General features: G+C 47.7%; 1 protein-coding gene across 3 annotated transcripts in view; it reads right to left on the reverse strand.

Annotated features, from left to right (window-relative positions):
• TTC28 (tetratricopeptide repeat domain 28) overlaps positions 1-20,168 on the reverse strand; it is a 593,579-nt gene that overhangs the window by 33,526 nt on the left and 539,885 nt on the right. For all 3 annotated transcript variants that reach the window (XM_057526055.1, XM_057526054.1, XM_057526056.1), the window contains one exon: positions 7,522-7,662. In XM_057526055.1, coding sequence (XP_057382038.1) covers positions 7,522-7,662 — 141 coding nt within the window. The remainder of the gene's footprint in view (positions 1-7,521; positions 7,663-20,168) is intronic.

Here is a 20,168-nt window from a genome sequence, read left to right on the forward strand (position 1 = left end):
GCTCTGAGCCCCGGGCCGGAGTGGTTGACAGGTGTGAGCGGATGTGTGGGATGGTCCGCTCCCTGCTGTCCTCCTTCCTGGCATTGTCGCCACGGCCCAGTGCATCCATCACACTGCGGAAGCACGGCCACGGGGTGGGGCCTCGGTGATGGCACTGCTCTGATTTCTGCGGGCCCTTTCAGCCTGGCTGACTTCTCTCTGCCTGGGCAATCTGGAGGCAGATGAGAGGATGGTGCTTTGACAGGGTGGAAACGTTTCCCCGTGGCAAGAGGGTGAGCCGCAGGAGGGGCTGGGCCCCTATTCAGGCTCCTGCCAAGCCTGCCACACCCACATCTCGCTCTCAGGACCCTAGGAGGTGGGGAGGTTCCTCTTCTACAGATCAGAGAGGCCAAGAGCCTGGACGAGGCTGCCGGCCAGGGCAGGGTCAGGCCTCCCAACTGCCAGGGAGGGAGGGGTTTTATTGTGTCCTCCCAGCCTTCAGGACACACTGAGCAACCTGCACTTGCCTCCGATCGCTGCCCTCCCCGCTGCTAGGTCCACAAAGGTGACGTTGACAGCGGGCAGCCTCTCCCAGATTTCGTGGGAGCAGGAAGGAGGGCCGGGCTCCCGGGACTCCCAGCTGCTCCACCACGCGGCTCCAGCAGGGGGCGCTGGCTCGCTTTCCTTGAGGCCTCCATTTATTGCCAGGGACCCCATCGGGCTAATTGACAGTCCAGCTCTCAGCAGAGAGGATTTTCTCACACCACATCGTGGTCTTTACCAGCTCATTCCTCAGATGATGTTTATTAATCTACTTCTGGAGAAATATTCGTTTTCTCTGCGGCTCAGCCATCTGTGTGGTAATGGGAAACGGAGGGACTGAGCACGCATCCAGGGAGACAGCAGGCAGGCAGGCAGGCAAGGGGGGAGCCGCCTGGTCTCTGCACCAGCAGGATGCAGAGCTACGAGGTGATATGTGGAGCGCTCCCCGGCAGGGCAGAGGCATCGGGCAGAGGCATCGGGGTAGTTTATGTCTCCGGAATGATGACAAAAGCCAGGCGGTCTGGGTAGCACTTGCGGCTCATGAATCTCCCTGCAGGAATGAAGAGATCTATTCCCCAGGCAGGGGGATTTATAACTGCCTGGGCCTGCAGAAGACCCTGTGCGCTGGGACTCGCTCGGGCTCACACACTGACGCGCCCCACGCCACGGCCCCGTCTGGGGCGGGCGTGCGCCTACCAGGCATCCGGGGAAGCCGTGGGACACCTGGGGGATGTGCGCTTGGAAGGCTCGGCCCGAACTGCCACACTCAGCACAAGCTGGTTGCCCTGGCTTCCCGTCAGGGCTCTGCTGAGGAGGGGAGTGAGGTCACGTGCAGAGTTACTGTGGGGGGGGGACCCACCCGGGGGGGACCCACCCCCCACCCCCCACCCCCCATCCCCCACCCCCCACCCCAACACACACACTGGTTTCTCAGCTTTCACAGTCGAAGACGGAGAGCAAGGTGAGCAGCGGAAATGGGGGAGCAGGGGCTCAGCCCCCCTCAGGTGAGACTAAGGGAGGGGCCCCACCCAGGCTGAAGACCCCAGGGATGGTGGCAGCCAGCCTGGCCCAGAGATCCCACCCGTCCCGCCTGTCTCTCGGCGCAGAGGGAGGAGCCCAAACCTAAGCTTGGTGCATCCCAGAGATTCGCAAGGACTTCCCAGGGCTCCGCACGCACTTCCACCCAGAGGCGGGACTGGAACAGGCCTCCCTTGTCTGAGGAGGGGCAGGGACCGGGCAGAATACAGGGGAGCAGCGAGGAAAGGGGCGTTTCATGAAAGCATGACAGGCGAGCTGACCGAGGAGCCAGCTTTGCTCTTCCAGGTGCTGAGAAGCAGGGATGCCTGCCTCGCAGGCTTCCCCCCTGCGCCTTGGAGGGTCTTCTCCTTTCCCACCTTTCCCGTGTCCTCCCCTCTGTGCTCAATTCCCCGCCAGGCACTCGGGTCCTTCCCATCTGACAGGGCTGCAGAGTGAGCTGAGCCAGGAGCACTCACCCAGGGCACGTCTGGCATCTTTAGGGCAACTGGAGGGAGAGGACAGGAGAGAACCATGGGACAGGGGGCCTCTCCTGGGGTGGGCCAGGCTGGGCTGACCCGTGGCCATCACTGGAATCCTCCCACCAGGCAGGTCTCACCCGCACCCCCCGCACCTCCACTGCCACAGCTGAGTAAACAGAGACTCTAGGTTAAGCATCTCACCTAAGGCCCAGGTCATGGGCAGGGCCCCGCTGGCAATGCAGTCAGGCAACAGGAGGCTGGGGAGCCCAAGGCCCAGCGCTGCCACAGCCTCAGGCCCTGAACCCTCGTCTGGAGTGCCCCGTCACCCAGGATGGCAGACGCTGCACTGAGCACTGTACTCCAGGCCGTCTGTGTGCAGGGCGCACCCAGGTCAGGCTGTCCAGGGCCAGGAGAAGGAGGAGGCCTCCTGCCACAGTGCTGAGCTCGTTCTAGGTGTGGCCGCTTTGCTCAGGTGCCTGGCTCCTCACCTTCTCTGAGGTCTTTATCACATGTTTTCACTTTCCAGTGGCCAGTTCAGGAGGCTTCCTGTCTGTGCTCACAGCAGCATGGTCCTGGGCCTGGGGGGGTCCTGCCTCCACTCCTCGAGAGCCCCCCACCTGTCTCAGGGGGGCCTCCTGCCTCACAGCCGGGGAGCTGGGAGCGGCCCTGGCAGACAGAGCCGAGCTCCTGTTCCATGGGCACCTGCTGCCTGTGAAACTACTTGGGTTCCCTCCTCCCCACCCCCAGCCCTGACCCGGATGCTCCAAAATCCCCTCCGGGGCTCTGAACTGCATCTTCTGAGGGAACAGGGGCTGGCTGGCCTGAGATTTGAACAAGTACTTGGGTTTTAAGGTACCAGTGGAAAGATAAATTGGCAAATCCATTATATTCAAGCAGCCAGAGATGCCTCAATTCAATTTAAAAAAAAAGGACTCTGATAGCATTCAGTGACTCTCCGCCATGAACATCCTCATGTGAAGGGCTGTCTCCTTGGGGAGATGAAGGCTGTCAAGTGCTGCATTTTAAGTACTTATTCAATAAGCTGTCGGTGCTTTCTGCCTGCTCACCTACCTAATCACCAAGCACCTGGCTCACTGGTCTGGTCCCTCCTCGGGAGGTGGGCTCAGGCAGAGACCCCTGCTCTTCCAGCGACGCCAACTCCTCTCAAGCCCAGGGATGAATCTGGGCTGCACGAGGCTTCTCTTCTCTTGCTCTTGGGCTCTCCTGGGAATGGTGGTCAAGGGCTGTGACACACGTACCACCAAGGGGCCTGGGACTGCCCTCCTGCAGAAACCACAGCCGCTGCCCACTCTGCTCTTTGCTGCAATGTGCATGAGGCTCCATGGCCAAGCCTGGGGATGGTCGCCTTGGAAAAACCTGATGGCCAGGCCAGCCTTGCACAGGCTTTGCCTGCTGACCCCATTCAGGGCCCAAGCTGGGCAGTCATGGGGGGACGGGCTTATTATGTGCTCAGGGATGGAGAGAAGAGGACCCTGTGTGTGGTGGCCTGCCCAGCTGATGCTAACACAGAAACCCCCTTTCCAAAGGGCCTTGCACCCATGGGTGATTTGTGGGTCCAAGCCTGTCCCCCCCACAAACCTGTGAAGTCTCACTCACTCGTTTATAAAGAACCCCAGAGCTGTATTAGTCAGTGTTGTCCAAAGACAGAATGCACCGCCTCAGGAGGTGGTGAGCTCCCTCTCACTGGAGGAGTTCAAGCAAAGGCTGAGTGATCATCTGGCAGGAGCATTAGATGGGTGGGGATCTGGGAGCTAGAGCACTGTCTTGGGAGATGGCCAGACACAGATCCTAATGCTAGCTCTGTCGCTGAGCCCATGTGACCCGCCCATTGGGAAGGCACGCCTCTGTGCCACACTAGGCATGGGCACCCAGACCACACCAGGGCGGCCCCTCTCTTTGGTCTCTTCTCTCCTGCCCAGTCACGGGAGGCTGGTCCCACAGGATGGTGGTGCCTCCTTCTCTTCCTGCAGGACCCCCAGTCTTGGTCACTGACTCTCTTGGAGGACCCCGACCAGGCCAAGGAGGCTCACTTGCCGATCCGCCCACCCGGTCTTCTTTTGGGGGTGTGTGTGGCCGGGGTGCTAGCTGGAGGCTGCAAAGCTGAGGGAGGGCTCTGGCTCCCTCTCTAGAATGGGGAGCCCTGACACTTCGTTGCCCTCTGCTTTGGCTCTAGCCACTGATGTCTGGGCAACAGGAAAGCCCCTTTCTGCACCATATCACACATACTGCCATAAAGTGAAAAAGTAAAGACCTAGCACGCATGTTGCACCAGTGGTGGCAACAGAAGTCAGAACATTTCTCTGGGATTCTGGTCCTAATGGATTCTGGCTGGGCGCACCTGCAATGCCAAGGCACAGCCCTAGGACCCAGAATCCGGGTGCAGCTGAAAGCCTGTCCTGTTCCTCTTCCTCTTTTCTGCAGCAAATGCGATCTGCTGACTGCCCCTAGGTTCAGACACACATACACACACACACACCCCCATATACACGCACTGGCCTTCCAGGCCTCAGCATAACTTCCCAAGCCTTCTGCAGGATGAGGGGTAGAGCCCTCTCTGGGGGCTGCTGCTTTGCCCAGTGGGGGCCCCCAGGGTCAGGTGCTAAACGAGAGAAGACTGCTCATTTCCTCACTAGCAGTGCCTGCCCTGGGCTCGACATGCAACTGTGTTTTCTGCCAAAGTGCACAGGCAAGAAGAAAAATAGTGGTTGTGGAGACCTCAAGAACAAAGACCAAGCTAGCTGTGCAGTGGGGAGAGAGAGAGAGAGAGAAAGAGGGGGAGAGAGAGAATTCTAAGGCCAAGTCTCACTTGACTTGCCTCTGCTGCAGCAGCCTCATTGCCAAACCAGTCCAGCAAACTGCCTGGAACAAAAGAGCCAAGCAGCCCATGAATCATGGGGCTGGAGGGCCCTGCAGAGGGGAGCTGGTGCTGCTACACACATGGCTGCTTCCACTTCACCTCTGTGGGCTCCAGGGACAAGCGCTCTGCCGTCCCAGTCAGTGACAAACCAGCCCACCTCCTGGTCACGAAGGGGCAGCAAGAAAGGCCTGCCTGGGACCCCACGCAGGGCAGGGCAGCACACAGGCCGGCAGGGCAGCTGGGAGGTGGGACCTGAAACCCAGCTTTGCACCTGCTGTGGGGGCAGGTCTCCACCCTCCCAGCCCGTGCGTGCCCCTCAGCTGCGAGACTCGAGGATAGGCTGGAAGTTTGCAAGGGCCCACACCATCTTAACCGACAAGGATACCTTGGCCTCTGTGGGTCACTTGGAAGGATGGAGGCCAGAGACCCCTCTTCCTGGGCTTGTCGGGAAACAGCAGAGAGCACACAGCATGGCAACCGTCTTAGGCCTTTGGCTCCCTGCACTGAAGCTGAAAGAATGCAGCCTGTTTCCCCTCATCCGATCTGCCCTCAGAAGTCTCTAGAAGGTCAGGATTGGAAAGGTGTGCAGAGACCACTTCTAACCCTTTGTTTTCCTGAGGGCAGGCCTGAGGCTTCGAGCAGGTCAGGCCCTGATGAGGGAGCTGGGCACAGAGCAGCCAGGCAGCGAGGCCCAGGCTCCCATGCTGCAGGCCTTGCTGCCCCCTCCCAGCCTCAGGGCTGGCCCAGTCCTCAGCCTGGCCCTGGGCACAGACTGCATTGTTTAAACGAACCAATGAACTAATCCATGGTACTGTGCTCACTGGACCTACCTCAGAGCTGCTCAGAAAGACAACAAACATTTTCCCAAAGCAAGCAACTCCATGATCCAAAATTCACACCACCTACCATCCAGGGGTGATAAACTAGGATCCCAGGTACATCTGGTTTGACCCCTTTCTTGCCTTAGCACCGGAGGCCCTGGAGGAGGGGCTCCTGGCCACAGGCATGCCTGTGATCAGGCTGGCCATAGATGCCTGACGGCCTGCCGCTGGCTCTCTCTCTCTTGCGAGCAAAGGACATGAGGTGGGACAGGAAGAAAAAAGGCGGGTGAGGCTGCAACCCAAGGTGGTGAACACCTGTTCCACAGGTACATACAAATTTCACCCCTTCTAAAGTTTGTCCGCCCACATTATCATAAGAATCCAAGTTTAGCACTGTCCTTCACACCTAAAACAGTAGAAAGTCACCACGAGTACACGTGCATTAGGAAGCCTGTCATGTGTTGTTCATACATTAGCTCCTCAATTCTCATGTTAAGGGAACCCCGAAAAGTAGGAAGCTTGTTCCCACTTCAGCAACGAGGAAACAGGCTGACAGTGGTGAAGTCGCCTGCCTAGGGTCCCACAGCTGGCACGCGGCAAGGCCAGACCTGAGCCCCAAGCTCTTCGTGCCCTAGTTCACAACCATGGATCACAGCACCAGGCAGAGTCGAGAATCACCTGCCTCAGAGGCCGAGAAGCAGCAGCAGAGGGCGGAGCCGGGCCCGACCCGCCTCCTCGCACCTGGCCCTGTCCCTCCACAAAATTAAAGCCATGAGGGACACCTGCAAAGGGGGCAGGGCCGAAGAGGAAGCTGGGGGTGAACCAGACTGAGGTCCTGGCGTCCTTTCAGCCAAGTTGCCACTTCCTACAGCCCCAGCTCCTGGCTCCCGTCCCACTCGGCTCGCCCCTGGGAAAGTAAACACACGTTTGTCACCGTGACAGCACAATAATGAGAGGAAACCAGGGCCTGGAGTAGGAGCAGACGGGGCACACAATGCCCCCCACACAGGGCAGCCCGGCAGAGGCTGCCTCCACCCAGAGCACAGTCACTCCCTCCTGTGTGCCTGGCTCAACCTGCTGCCCTTCAAAGGCAGGGACCTCAGAGAGTCTGGGATGTCCTTCTGGAAAGGTCTCTCCAAATGTGACTCCCAGGTTGTTGCCAGGCAACCAAATGACAGCGGGACAGGTGCCCCTCAACCCCAACTGCCTGCCCCTGTTTATTTGGACGCAGCTCGGCTGTCACCCCCGGTGAAAAGGTGCAGGGGTGTGCTGGTTGGCAATTTCAACCCTGACCCATCTCGACGCCGCTGAGGTCTATCTGGTCAAGTAACGGGGAGATGGGGCCTGGGTCTGGACGGGCTCTCCCTCCAGCAATGCTGGCATCCACTCTTTCGGGCCTCCCTCAGTCTCAGGCCAGGAAGGTCAACACAGGGGCCTGGCCGTGAGTTACTGGCAAAAGCTGGCAAAGAAGTATGTGAAGTCACTCTGTGTGGCTTCTGCCTGGTGTCTGGGAAATCAGCTCCAAGGTCATGGGAAGAAGCGGCCGACCGTCCCCTGGGCCTCCCGTCCCAGCCAAGGCGGACTGTCACATCAAGCCTGCTACCGCTTCCTCCCCTCACCCGGAGGGGCTGCTGTGACGCCCAGGCCCCGGGGAGCAGGGGCCCGGGAGTACCACGCTCGCTCCTGCAGACTCACATCCCAGCCAGAAGCCCAAGCAGCCAGAAGGAGCATCCCCCGAAAGCACGCTATCCACGCTGCCGGGCGCCCTGCCTGGCACCAGCCCAGGAGGCAGGGCCACACATACCTGTTAAAGAGGTTGTTGCGGCGAACCATCCGAAGAAAGCCAGTGGGGTCAGTGACCGAGTTGAGCCTGTTGTTCATCTCCTCAAACTGCTGGTCCATGATGTCTCCGGCTTCACTCTCTGTCTCACTGCTGGCACAGGCCCTGTGGGGAAACGGCAGAGAAAGGGCGCTGAGCGCTGCTGCAAGCCTGCTCCGAGGCCCTGTCAGTCCAGCACCCAGCACGGCCCAGCGCAGCACCTCCTGAGTCTCCTCCTGCTCCCCATGTCCCGTGTCCCCCTCCTGCTCCCCGCAGCCTGTGCCCTGCCCGCTCGTGTCGCACTCCGCTGGCTGCATCCCCTGGGAACCCGCTGCAGGAAAGGGCTGGGCCGGCACCCAGGCTGCACTCCCTGCATCCAGCGTGTGCCCGACACAGACCGGGTGCTCAACCACCATTTGCTGAACGAATGGCACCATTTGCTGTGTCCTGACTGCCAGCCGGCTGCTCCGCCAGCGCAGAGCTTGGGTGAGTGTGCTGTGTGGCAGGAGCCCCAGTCCATTCCAGCCCAGAACCAGTAATTAAGCACCTACCTGTGCCAGGCACCATGCCAGGTGGGGGCACACACAGCCCCCAAAGGCATTTTTCCAGACGAGGAGACAAACATGCACACGAGTGGTTGCAATGCCAGGCAGAGGGGGACTTTGAAATGTAGGCTTGAGAAACGTTGTTGACTGGAGCCCATTTCCAAGCTCAGCATGAGGGTGTTATAATTTTTGAATTAATAAATTCATATTTCCTCTGTGACAAACTGTAAAAGAACATCTCACAATGGATTTTAAATAAACAGAAGTACCCAGGAGTGCCCTGATTCATCAGTATGATTAAAATAACAAAGGGCATATTAAATGTAAAAGCTGTGTCCTATGGCCCCGTGAGGCCAAGACAGACGTGATGACATGGTCACGAAGGTGTCCGAGGGGGCGCTGGCCTCCCCCGGTCCTCACCGGGTCCAAGTCCACCGAGGCTGAGGCTCAGCGAGGGCAGACCTCTATGTGGAGACCCGTCTTCCTTCAGCATCCTGATTACATCCAGACTTTGTGGAAATGCTGAGTGATGTCTGGCCCACAGATGACACCCAACCCACGTGGCAACTTTGATTAAAGTCTCCTGCTGCCTAAGGAGCAGAGGGGAAGAGTGGAGAGCGCCAGGGCACTGGAGGCAGAGGACAGACTCACAGACCAGCCATGTAAGCCACTCACATGCTGGAGAAGTGGGATCTGGAAAGGAACAGACTTCCCGCTGCCCAGAGGGAAAAGGCTCGGCGCGTTGAGACTTGGGTTTAAGGTGAGCATGGCCTGCTTCAAATGGCTAGGCTGGTGAGCCCGTGGCATCAGAATTACAGGACAGAGAAGGGGAATGACCCCCTCACTGGGTCGTCACAGAGCCGAATGAGACGCAGTGTGTGAAGCTGCTTAGGAAACCTGAAGGCTCTAAGTGAACGTCAGCCCTGGTGAGATGTCCATTTTATGTGTCAACTTGACTGGGCCCCGGGGGGCCCAGACATTTGGTGAAACGTTATCCTAGGTGTGGCTGTGAGGGCGTTTCTGAGAGATTAACATTGGAACCTGTAGACTGAGGAAAGCAAACTGCTCTCCCCATGTGGGTGGGCCCCATTCAATCCACTGAGGGCCTGAATAGAACAAAAAGGGGGAGTAAGAGAGCACTCCCTGCCTGCCTACCTGCCTTTGAGCTGGGACACGGGTCTCCTCCCCCTTCAGATGTGGACAGATTGGAACTTACATCACCGGCTCTCCTGCGTGTCCAGCTCGCCAATGACAGATCTGGGACTTCTCAGCCTTCATTACGGTGTGAGCCAATTCCTCACAATAAACTTCCATGCATGTGTCTGTGTGTGTGTGCGCGCACGTGCCCTATCTGTTCCTCTGGAGAACCTGGCATCAGGCACCAGATTCCGACTCAGCAGTGCTCCTTGCAGAAGGTCACGCAAACGTCCCATCATTGGGAGAGGACCCCAGGGGCCGGAGCCCCAGAGAAGTGTCAGGACTGGGGCGGTCTTCAAGGACGGCAGAGAGGTACGATTTCTGAGCCAGCTGCTCTCCTTCATCCCAGAACCACACCGATGGCTGGTAAAGGCATTAGCCTGCCTTTCTTCCCAGCCACACAATCTGGACATGACCCTTCAAACCCAGCACAGTGCCCAGCATACAGCAGGTACGCAAAGAGGAACTGCTGAACGAATGCCTATACTGGAGAGCATTTTACAACATGCAAAGTATTTTTACACAGATTTAATCCTATCTGTCCAACAAGCCTGTGAGGCAGTTCTCGTCATCTCCACTTTATTTCTGAGGAGACTGAGGTTTGGAGAAGCTGAGGAACTTGGCCAAGGAGCACTAAGTGGTAGAGCCAGACCTGACCTCCCCGCCCCTCCCCCTCTAAGGCTCTAAGTGTCTCACACATTCCAAGTCTCTTTCTGCTGGGGTTTGACTAGGGGAGGGAGGGGATGAATACAGGAAACAGGAACCAGGAAACTTCCGAGCACCTAAACAAATCACCATGGCTTCCATCCTGTTGGAGAGCAGGAGCGAGGTTTTATTCCTCTCGCCACCCCACGGGCGTCAGTCGACAGGGTGAGCAGCTGAAGGCTTAAAATGCTCCCTTGGGAGCTGAGGGCCCTTCACAGAGACCCTGGTAAATATCACTCAACAAGCTCTTCTGTCCAGGGACACATTTATCATCTGAACGCGACGGCCTGCTTGGAGCTGAGAAATCTGCCTGTCATTTGGTGCTTTGCAAAGGCGAGAAGAATTGGCTGGAACCAGTATCGGCCTCCATTATCTTGCAGCTCCGCTCGCTCGTGTTGTCAGCCCTCAGGATCTCATACTTAATGGGGTTGTTTCCTATTTCCTGACCCTTCAAAGTATTAACACTGAAGGGAAAAACAAACAGGCGATGTCACAGATAAGGGAATCTCCCATTTACAAAACAAGCCTCATCTATACAGCAGGGATACCGAGTGTCTTGCCATCAACGGTCGCCATATCACAATCACAGCCCCCTCATTTCTCTGAGAGACTTTCTAGAGATGGCATATCAGCTAGTCTGATGCCATTCACTTTGATCCAGCAAGGATTACTGAGCGGGACCTATGTGCAAGAACCACAAAGGCCAAACAGAAGAGAGTCTCACTACGCCTGCCTTCAAGGCACATACCATCCTGTATGACTAGTGACTACTGGCTAAGGTGGGTTAAGAAGGAGGCAGGAGGGTATCAGCCTATAGCAAAGAGAGGGAGGGCATAAGAGCTTTCCTGGAATTAGCTGCATCTGAGCGGCATCTGAAGGATACAACTATGACAGGTAGAGGCTGGGGTGGAGGCTGGGAGTGGGGGGATGGAACAGTATGAGGAGGTGTGGAGATAAGACAGTGTGGGGACTCTCTGGGGCCCAGGGAATAACCCAGGTGAGCTGGAGCAGAGGGAAAGAGTGGCAGAGAGGAAGGAGAGAGTGGCGGAAGGCCTTGAACTTGGAAGGCAGTAGAGAGCTGTCAGTCCAGGCCTCTAAGCAGGGGGTAGTGGGCTCAGGGCTGCTGTCTGAGAGACAGTCAACTGGCCCAGACTGGAGAATGCCGATTACACGGGAAGGAGAAAGTCAGGTGGCTATTACCAGCACCTACTCAGAAGCAGCCCTGAAGGCCCGGGGTCGAGCCCAGTGGGGACTGTTGGTCCCTCACACCTACTAGAAACCCCATTCTCAGGAGTTACTATTGTGTTAATACATTAATGTGCCCTGGGTCTCAACACGCCAGGTGAGGCAAGCTTTCCACAAGCCCTCGGGCTCTGAGGTCTGGGTAGCGGCTCCCTCCTCTGCCTCGAGCTCCCATCTCCTGTCTCCCTACAAATGGACAAGGCTGGCTGTAAACCCACCTTCCTGGTTCCTCCTCATTCTTTGCTCTCTATTGTCACAAACAATGGTTCTGCTTGTCCTGTGGTTGGGCTGGCTATCTCATTAGTCTAGACCTGTGAACTAGGGTGGCAAGGCTGAGAGTGAGAAAGTGAGAACTAACAGGAGAAACATTACCAAACAGAGAACTTATCTTCCTGAAACTCATTGAAGGGAAAGGGTAAAAGACAACTAGCAGTTAATTTATGGCAGATAGAGAAACTGAAAGTAGAAGCTAGTCTTCAGTGGAAGAGGAAGGGGTTCAGTTTGGACATGCTAAAAGTGCAGACAGGACACTGAGTTGGTGATGCCAAGTATGCAGATACTGATTCAATTATTTAGATGGTGTTCCTTCCAGAAGGGCTGGAGACTATTAGAAATCCAAGTCTGGTGCTGAGGAGAGAGGTTGGTACCAACTGTTTGATATCTCATTCATTTATTCACTTAATAAATGTTATTAAGAATTTGTTATAAATATCCTGCTATACCACGTTCTGGTTCTAGGTAAAATGGAGTAAAAACACATTCCACCCCACCTTTGCAACTGAATACAACTATAAATTCTTGATGGGCTGCACAGAACAGGATATCTGAGGAATGTGAAAAGTAAACAATATCAGGCAAATGAGGGAAGAAGACCAGAATTCAAAGTGCCACCAAATCAGTACTGAGCTTCACATTCTTTGTCCCTGTGAAATCCATCAGACAGGTCTCTCTGAAACCCCCAGATGTAGAAGCAGGAATCAGTGTGAACAGAGACCTCCAGGAGAAGCCCTCTGTTTCTGGCTCAGAGACACTACAGAAAATCTCCCATTTTTCTTATTCTTTCATTTCTGTTCTCATGTTCCAGGCCACAGACAAATCCTGTCAGTTGACCTACTCTAAAATAATTGCTAATGGAAGTCATTCAGATAGAAGGGAAATGACATCAGAAAGAACTAGGAACATCAGCAAAGAAGGGAGAGTAACAGAAATATCAAATGTCTGAGTAGATATAATAGACTATTCTTCTCCTAACACTGTCTGCTGGAGTTTTATTTATTTATTTTTATTTATATATTTTTTAATAAATTTAGTTTTATTTTTTATTTGTTTATTTTTGGCTGTGTTGGGTCTTCGTTGCTGTGTGCAGGCTTTCTCTAGTTGTGGTGAGCAGGGACTGCTCTTCATTGCGGTGCATGGGCTTTTCACTGCGGTGTTTTCTCTTGTTGCGGAGCATGGGCTCTAGGCGCATGGGCTTCAGTAGTTGTGGTACGCGGGCTTCAGTAGTTGTGGCTTGCGGGCTCTAGAGTGCAGGCTCGGTAGTTGTGGTGCACGGGCTTAGCTGCTCCGCGGCATGTGGGGTCTTCCCAGACCAGGGATCAAACCCATGTCCCCCGCATTGGCAGGCGGATTCTCAACCACTGCACCACCAGGGAAGTCCCTGGAGTTTTAATGTAGGTAGATGTAGTATGTAAGACAAATACAAGATGGGGCGGGGTGCTGGTAAAGATTCCCATATGGTGATAAGACTTTTATATTTCTCTTGAATTAATAAAGTATCAATAGTAAGTAAACTGCAGACTATAAAAAGTATATATATATTATAATCTCTAGAACAACTATTTAAAAAGCTATAAAAAGAAACATAGTCAAAGACACAAGAGATAAATTAAGGGACTTCAAAAAAAAAGTTCAAATAACCCAAAATAAGGCAGGAAAGGGGAAACAGAGGAATGAAAAACAGAGACTCAAACGAAAAACAAATATTAATATGACATACATAAATCCACACATATCAATAATTATATTAAAAGTAAATGGTCTAAATACAGAGACTGACAGAATGGAATTTTAAAACACAATCTAATTAAATGCTTTTACAAGAAATTCTCTTCAAATATGATACAGGAAGGTTTAAAGTAAAAGGATACAAAAAGATATATCATGCAAATAGTATTCAAAACAAAGCTGGAGTGGTTACGTTAATATCAAAGTAGATGTCAAAGCAAAGAAAATTACCAGGGATAAAGAGGGACATTACACAATGATAAAAGGGCCAATTCACCAGGAACATAAAATGGTTCTCAATGTGTATTCACCTATCAGCAGAGCTTCAAAATACATGATGTAAAAACTGACAGAACTGAAAAGAGAGGTGGATAAATTGACAGAGATTTTAATACTCCTTTCTTAGTAGTTGACTGATAGACAGAAAATCAACAAGATACAGAAGAACTGAACAATACCGTCAACCAACTGAATATAATTGAAATTTAGAGAAAACTCCACCCAACAAAAGTACAACACATATTCTTGTCAAATGCATGGAGAATATTCCTTAGAATAGACCATACCTTGGGTCATAAAACAACCTTAACAAATTTTAAATAATGCAAAATATGCCCTCTGCCCACCATGGAATTAGATTTGAAAGCAAAAAAAAGAAAGTTAACAGGAAAATCTCCAAATGCTTGGAAACTAAACAACACACTTCTAAATTACTGTCAAAGAAGAAGCCTTAAGAGAAACTAGGAAAATATTTTGAACTGAACAAAACTGAAAATACAACATAAATTTGTGGGACATAGATAAAGCCTTAGAGATAAGTAAATAGCATTAAATGCTTATATTAAAAAAGAAAGGGCTGCAATAACAAGAAGGTGGGGGTAGCAATACTCATATCAGACAAAACAGACTTTAAAACAAAGGCCATAAAGAAAGATAAAGAAAGACACTATATAATGACAAAAGGATCAATACAAGAAGGTGACATTACACTCATTAACATAAAGGCACCCAATATAGGAGCACCTAAATACATAAAATGAATACTAACAGACATAAAGGGAGAAACTGATGGGAATACAATAACAGTAGGAGACTTCAACACCCCACTGACATCAATGGACAGACCTTTCAGACAGAAAATCAATAAGGCAACAGAGATCCTAAATGACACAATAGAACAGTTAGACTTAATTGATATTTTCAGGACATTACATCCAAAGGCACAGAATATACATTCTTTTCAAGCATACATGGAACATTCTCTAGGGTATACCACATACTAGAACACAAAACAAGCCTCAACAAATTTAAGAGGATAGAAATTATTTCAAGCATCTTTTGTGACCACAACGGCATGAAACTAGAGATCAACCACAGAGAGAAAAACAAGAAAAAAATGATTACATGGAGACTAAAAAACATGCTACTAAAAAACCAATGGGTGAAGGATGAAATCAAAGAGGAAATTTAAAAAATACCTCAAGACAATAAACACACAACCATACAAAATCTATGGGATGCAGCAAAAACATCCTAGGAGGGAAGTCCATAGTGATACAGGCCTTCCTCAAAAAAAGAGAAAAATCTCAAATAACCTAACCTACCACCTAAAAGAATTAGAAAAAGAAGAAACACAACCTAATGTCAGCAGAAGAAAAGAAATAATAAAGAGAGGAAATAAATAAAATAGAGATAAAAATAACAATAGAAAAAATCAATAAAACCAAGATCTGGTTTTTTGAAAGGACAGACAAAATTGACAAACCTCTGGCCAGGCTCACCAAGAAGAAAAGAGAGAGGACCCAAATAAACAAAATAAGAAATGAAAAAGGATAAATAACCAATACCACAGAAATACAAAGAAGCATAAAAACAATTATATGAACAATTATATGCCAACAATTTGGACAATCTAAAAGAAATGAACAAGTTTCTAGAAACATAGAGCCCACCAAAAGTGAATCAAGAAGAAATAGATAATTTGAACTGACCAATCACTAGAAGTGAAATAGAATCTGTAATAAAAAAAAAAAAAACAAAACCTCCCTGCAAACAAAAGTTCAGGACCAGATGGCTTCACTGGGGAATTCTGCCAAACATACAAAGAACTTATACCAATCCTTCTCAAACTCTTCCAAAAGACTGAAGAGGAGGGAACATTCCCAAAGTCATTCTATGAAGCCAACAATCACCCTGATACCAAAACCAGACAAAGACACTACCAAAAAAGAAAGTTATAGGCCAATATCTTTGTATAGATGCAAAAATCCACAACAAAATATTAGCAAAACAAATCCAACAACACACAAAAAGGATCATAACCATGATCAAGTTGGATTCATTCCAAGGTCACAAGGAAGGTTCAACATATACAAATGAATGTGATACACCACAATAACAAAAGACAAAAACCACATGATTATCTCAATAGATGCAGAAAAAGCATTTGATAAAATGCTTCATCCATTCATGATAAAAACTCTCACCAAAGTGGGTATAGAGGGAGCTTATCTCAACATAATAAAAGCTATTTATGACAAACCCAGAGCCAAAATAACACTGAATGGTGAAAAGCTGAAAGCCTTCCCACTAAAATCTGGAACAAGACAAGGATGCCCACTATCACCACTTCTATTCAACACAGTATTTTGGAAGTCCCAGCTACAGCAATCAGACAAGAAAAAGAAATAAAAGGCATCCAAATTGGAAGAGAAGAGGTAAAATTGTCATTATATGCAGATGACATGATACTCTAGATAGAAAACCCTAAAGACTCCACACAAAAACTATTAAAACTGATAAATGAATTCAGCAAGGTAGAAGGATACGATATTAACATACAGAAATCTACTGCATTTCTCTACACTAACAATGAAATATCAGAAAGAGAAAGTTAAAAAAAAAATCCCTTTTAAAATCCCGTTAAAAAAATACCTGGAATAAACCTGACCAAGGAGGTAAAAGATTTATATGATGAGAACTATAAAACATTGATAAAGGAAATTGAAGATGATTCAAAGAAATGGAAAGACATCCCACGATCTTGGAGTGGAAGAATTAATATTGTTAAAATGGCCATACTACCCAAAGCAATTTAAGATTTAATGTGATCCCTATCAAATTATCCCATGAAATTTTTCACAGAACTAGAACAAACAATCCTAAAATTTATATGGAACAACTAAAGACCCAGAATTGCCAAAGCAATTCTGAGGAAAAAGAACAAAGCTGGAGGCATAACCCTCCCAGACTTCAGACAATACTACAAAGCTACAGTAATCAAAACAGTGTGGTATTGGCACAAAAACAGACATATAGATCAATGGAACAGAATAGACCACACATGGTCAGTTAATCTTCAACAAAGGAGGTAAACATATACAATGGAGAAAAGATAGTTTCTTTAGCAAGTGGTGTTGGGAAAGCTGGACAGCCGCATGTAAATCAATGAAGTTAGAACTCTCCCTCACACCATACACAAAAATAAACTCAAAATGGCTTAAAGACTTAAAGACATGACATCATAAAACTCCTAGGAGAGAACATAAGCAAAACCTTCTCTGACATAAATTGTAGTAATGTTTTCTTAGGTCAGTCTCCCAAGGCAAAAGAAATAAAAACAAAAATAAACAAATGGGACCCAATAAAACTTATAAGCTTTTGCACAGAAAAGGAAACCACAAACAAAAGGAAAAGACAACCTACGAACTGGGAGAAAATATTTGCAAATGATGCGACCAACAAGGGCTTAATTTCCAAAATATACAAACAGCTCATACAGCTCAATATCAAAACAAAAAAACAACCCAATCAAAAAATGAGCAGAAGACCTAAATAGACATTTCTCCAAAGAAGACACACAGATGGCCAAGAGGCACAAGAAAAGACACTCAACATCACTAATTATTAGAGAAATGCAAACCACAACTACAATGAGGAATCACCTTACACTGGTCAGCAACAACCTTCATCAAAAAGTCTACAAAGAATAAATCCTGGAAAGGATTTGGAGAAAAGGGAACACTCCTACACTGTTGGTGGGAATGTAAATTGGTGCAGCCACTATGGAGAACAGTATGGAAGTTCCTTAAAAAACTAAAAATAGATTTACCATATGATCCAACAATCCCACTCCTGGGCATATATCCAGAAAAGACAAAAACTCTAATTCAAAAAGAAACATGCATCTCAATGTTCATAGCAGCACTATTTACAATAGCCAAGACATGGAATACCTAAATATCCATTGACAGAGGGCTGGATAAAGAAGATGTGGGGGGTGTGTGTGTGTGTGTGTGTGTGTGTGTGTGTGTGTGTGTGTGTGTATGTATATACATATGTGTATATATGTGTATATATATACATACATACACATATATACACACACACAATGGAATATTACTTAGCCATAAATAAGAATGAAATAATGCCATTTGCAGCAACATGGATGGACCTAGACATTATCATACTAAGTGAAGTAAGTCAGACAGAGAAAGACAAATATCATATGATATCATTTATATGTGGCATCTAAAAAAATGATATAAATGGACTTATTTACAAAACAGAAACAGTCTCACAGACGTAGAAAACAAACTTATGGTTACCAAAGGGGAAAGGGGGGAGGGATAAATTAGGAGGTGGGATTAAAAGATACACACTACTGTATATAAAATGAACAGTGAGGCCCTACTGTATGGCACAGGAATCTATATTCTTGTAATAACTATATATGGCACAGGAATCTATATATCTTGTAATAACTATAATGGAAAAGAATATGCAAAAGGATATACATATAACTGAACCACTTTGCTATACACTTGAAACTAACACAACATTGTAAATCAACAATACTTCAATTTAAAAAAAAGAAAAAAAGGGCTGATATTAATAACTAAGCCTCCTCTTTAATAAACTAGAAAAAAATAGAGTAAAATAAACCAAAACAAACAGAGGCAGTAAAATAATAGAGCAGGGATCAATGAAATTGAAAAGAGTAAAACAATATCTTTTTTAAAAAATGATAAAGCAAAAAGTTGGTTCTGTGAAAAAAATTTTAAAAATCAATAAAATCTCTATCCAGGCAGACCAAGAGGAGAAAAGGCAAAATTTATCAATATTGGGAATGAAAGAGGAAATGTAACTATTGACCCCACAGAAATTAAAGGGATAAAAAAGGAATACTACAAACAACTCTACACATATGGATTCAACAACTTAGATAAAATGGATCAATTGCTCACAAACCACAAACTACTAAAACTCATCCAAAATGAAATAGATAACCTGAATAGTACTATAACTACTAAAGAATTATATTCATAGTTGAAAACCATCCAAACTAGAAATCTCCAGGTCCAGATGGTTTCAATGGCAAATTCTACTAAACATTTAAAGAAGAAATAATACCAATTCTACACAATCTCTTCCAGGAACCTGAAGAAAGAACACTTCCCAACTCATTTTATGAGGCTTATATTACCCTGATACCAAAAGCAGACAAAGATAATATGGGGAAAAAACCCCTGCAGACCAATATTCCACAGATCAAATGCAAACAGACATAACAAACAAAAAGTATTATACACCACAGTCAAAGGGGAGTATGGTTATTCCAGGAATGTAAAGTTTGTTCAATATTTGAAAAATCAATCAATATAATCCACCATATTAACAGACTAAAGAAAAAAAATACATGTTTAAATCATTTGATGCAGAAAAGCATTTGACAAAATCTAACACCAATTCATAATGAAAACTTACAAACTAAGAATAAAAGAGAACTTCATCAACCTGATACAGAGCAGCTACAACAAGCCTACGGCTGATACCATCCTTTATGATGAAAGACTGAATGCTTACCTTGGGAACAAGGTAAGGATGTCAGCTCACACCATTCATATTCAACACAGTCCTGGCAGTCTTAGCCAGTGCAAAAAGGCAACAGAAGGAAATAAAAGAGTAAACAGATTGGAAAGGAAGAAAAGAATCTACTTACAGAAGACATTACTGTCTATGTAGAAAAGACTCTATACAAAAAGACTCCTAAAACCACTGAGTTTCACAAGGTTGTGGGATACAATATCAACACAAAAAACTCAGCATTTCTATATACTAGCAACAAACAATTACAAAATGAAATTTTTAAATGGTTCCATTTATAATAGCTCCAAAAATAAAATACTTAGGTGTAAATCTAACAAAACATGTATATGGTATGTATGCTGAAAACTACAAAATGTGATGAAAGAAATCAAAAAAAGATTTAAATAAATGAAAAGACATACCATGTTCATGGATTTTAAGACTCAACATAATAATGACAGCAGTTTTTCCCAAGTTGATCTATAAGTTTAACATAATTCCAGTCAAAATATCAAGCCATTTATGTTGCTGTAGAGAAGCTGATTCTAAAATTTATATGAAAAGGCAAATGAACTAGAGCAGGGAAAGCAAGTTTAAAGAAGCAGAATAAAGTTGGAGGAATGACAGTGCCAGATTTTAAGACTTGTTATAAAGCTACAGTAACAAAGATAGTGTGGTACTGGTAAAAGGATAGAAATATAGATCAATGAAACAGAATAGCGTCCAAAAATAGACCCATCTGAATATGGACAATTAACTTTAGACAAAGGTGCAAAGACAGCTTAGCAGAGGAAGTCTTTTCAATAAATGGTTTGGGAACAACTGGACATCCACATACAAAAAAATGAACCTTCTAAAAATGAACCTCAGACTAAATCTTACACACTATACAAAAACTAAGTCAAAATGAATCACAGATCTAAATATAACAATGTAAAACTATAAAACTCTTAGAAGAAAATATAGGAGAAAATTTTTGTGACCTGGGGTTAGTGACATATTTCTTAGATTCATTTCACCAAAAGCATGATCCAGAAAGAAAAAATTGATAAAACTGATGTCATAAAAATT

The sequence above is a fragment of the Balaenoptera acutorostrata genome, chromosome 13 (genome assembly GCF_949987535.1).
Source record: "Balaenoptera acutorostrata chromosome 13, mBalAcu1.1, whole genome shotgun sequence".
In the NCBI taxonomy this organism is placed as follows: domain Eukaryota; kingdom Metazoa; phylum Chordata; class Mammalia; order Artiodactyla; family Balaenopteridae; genus Balaenoptera; species Balaenoptera acutorostrata.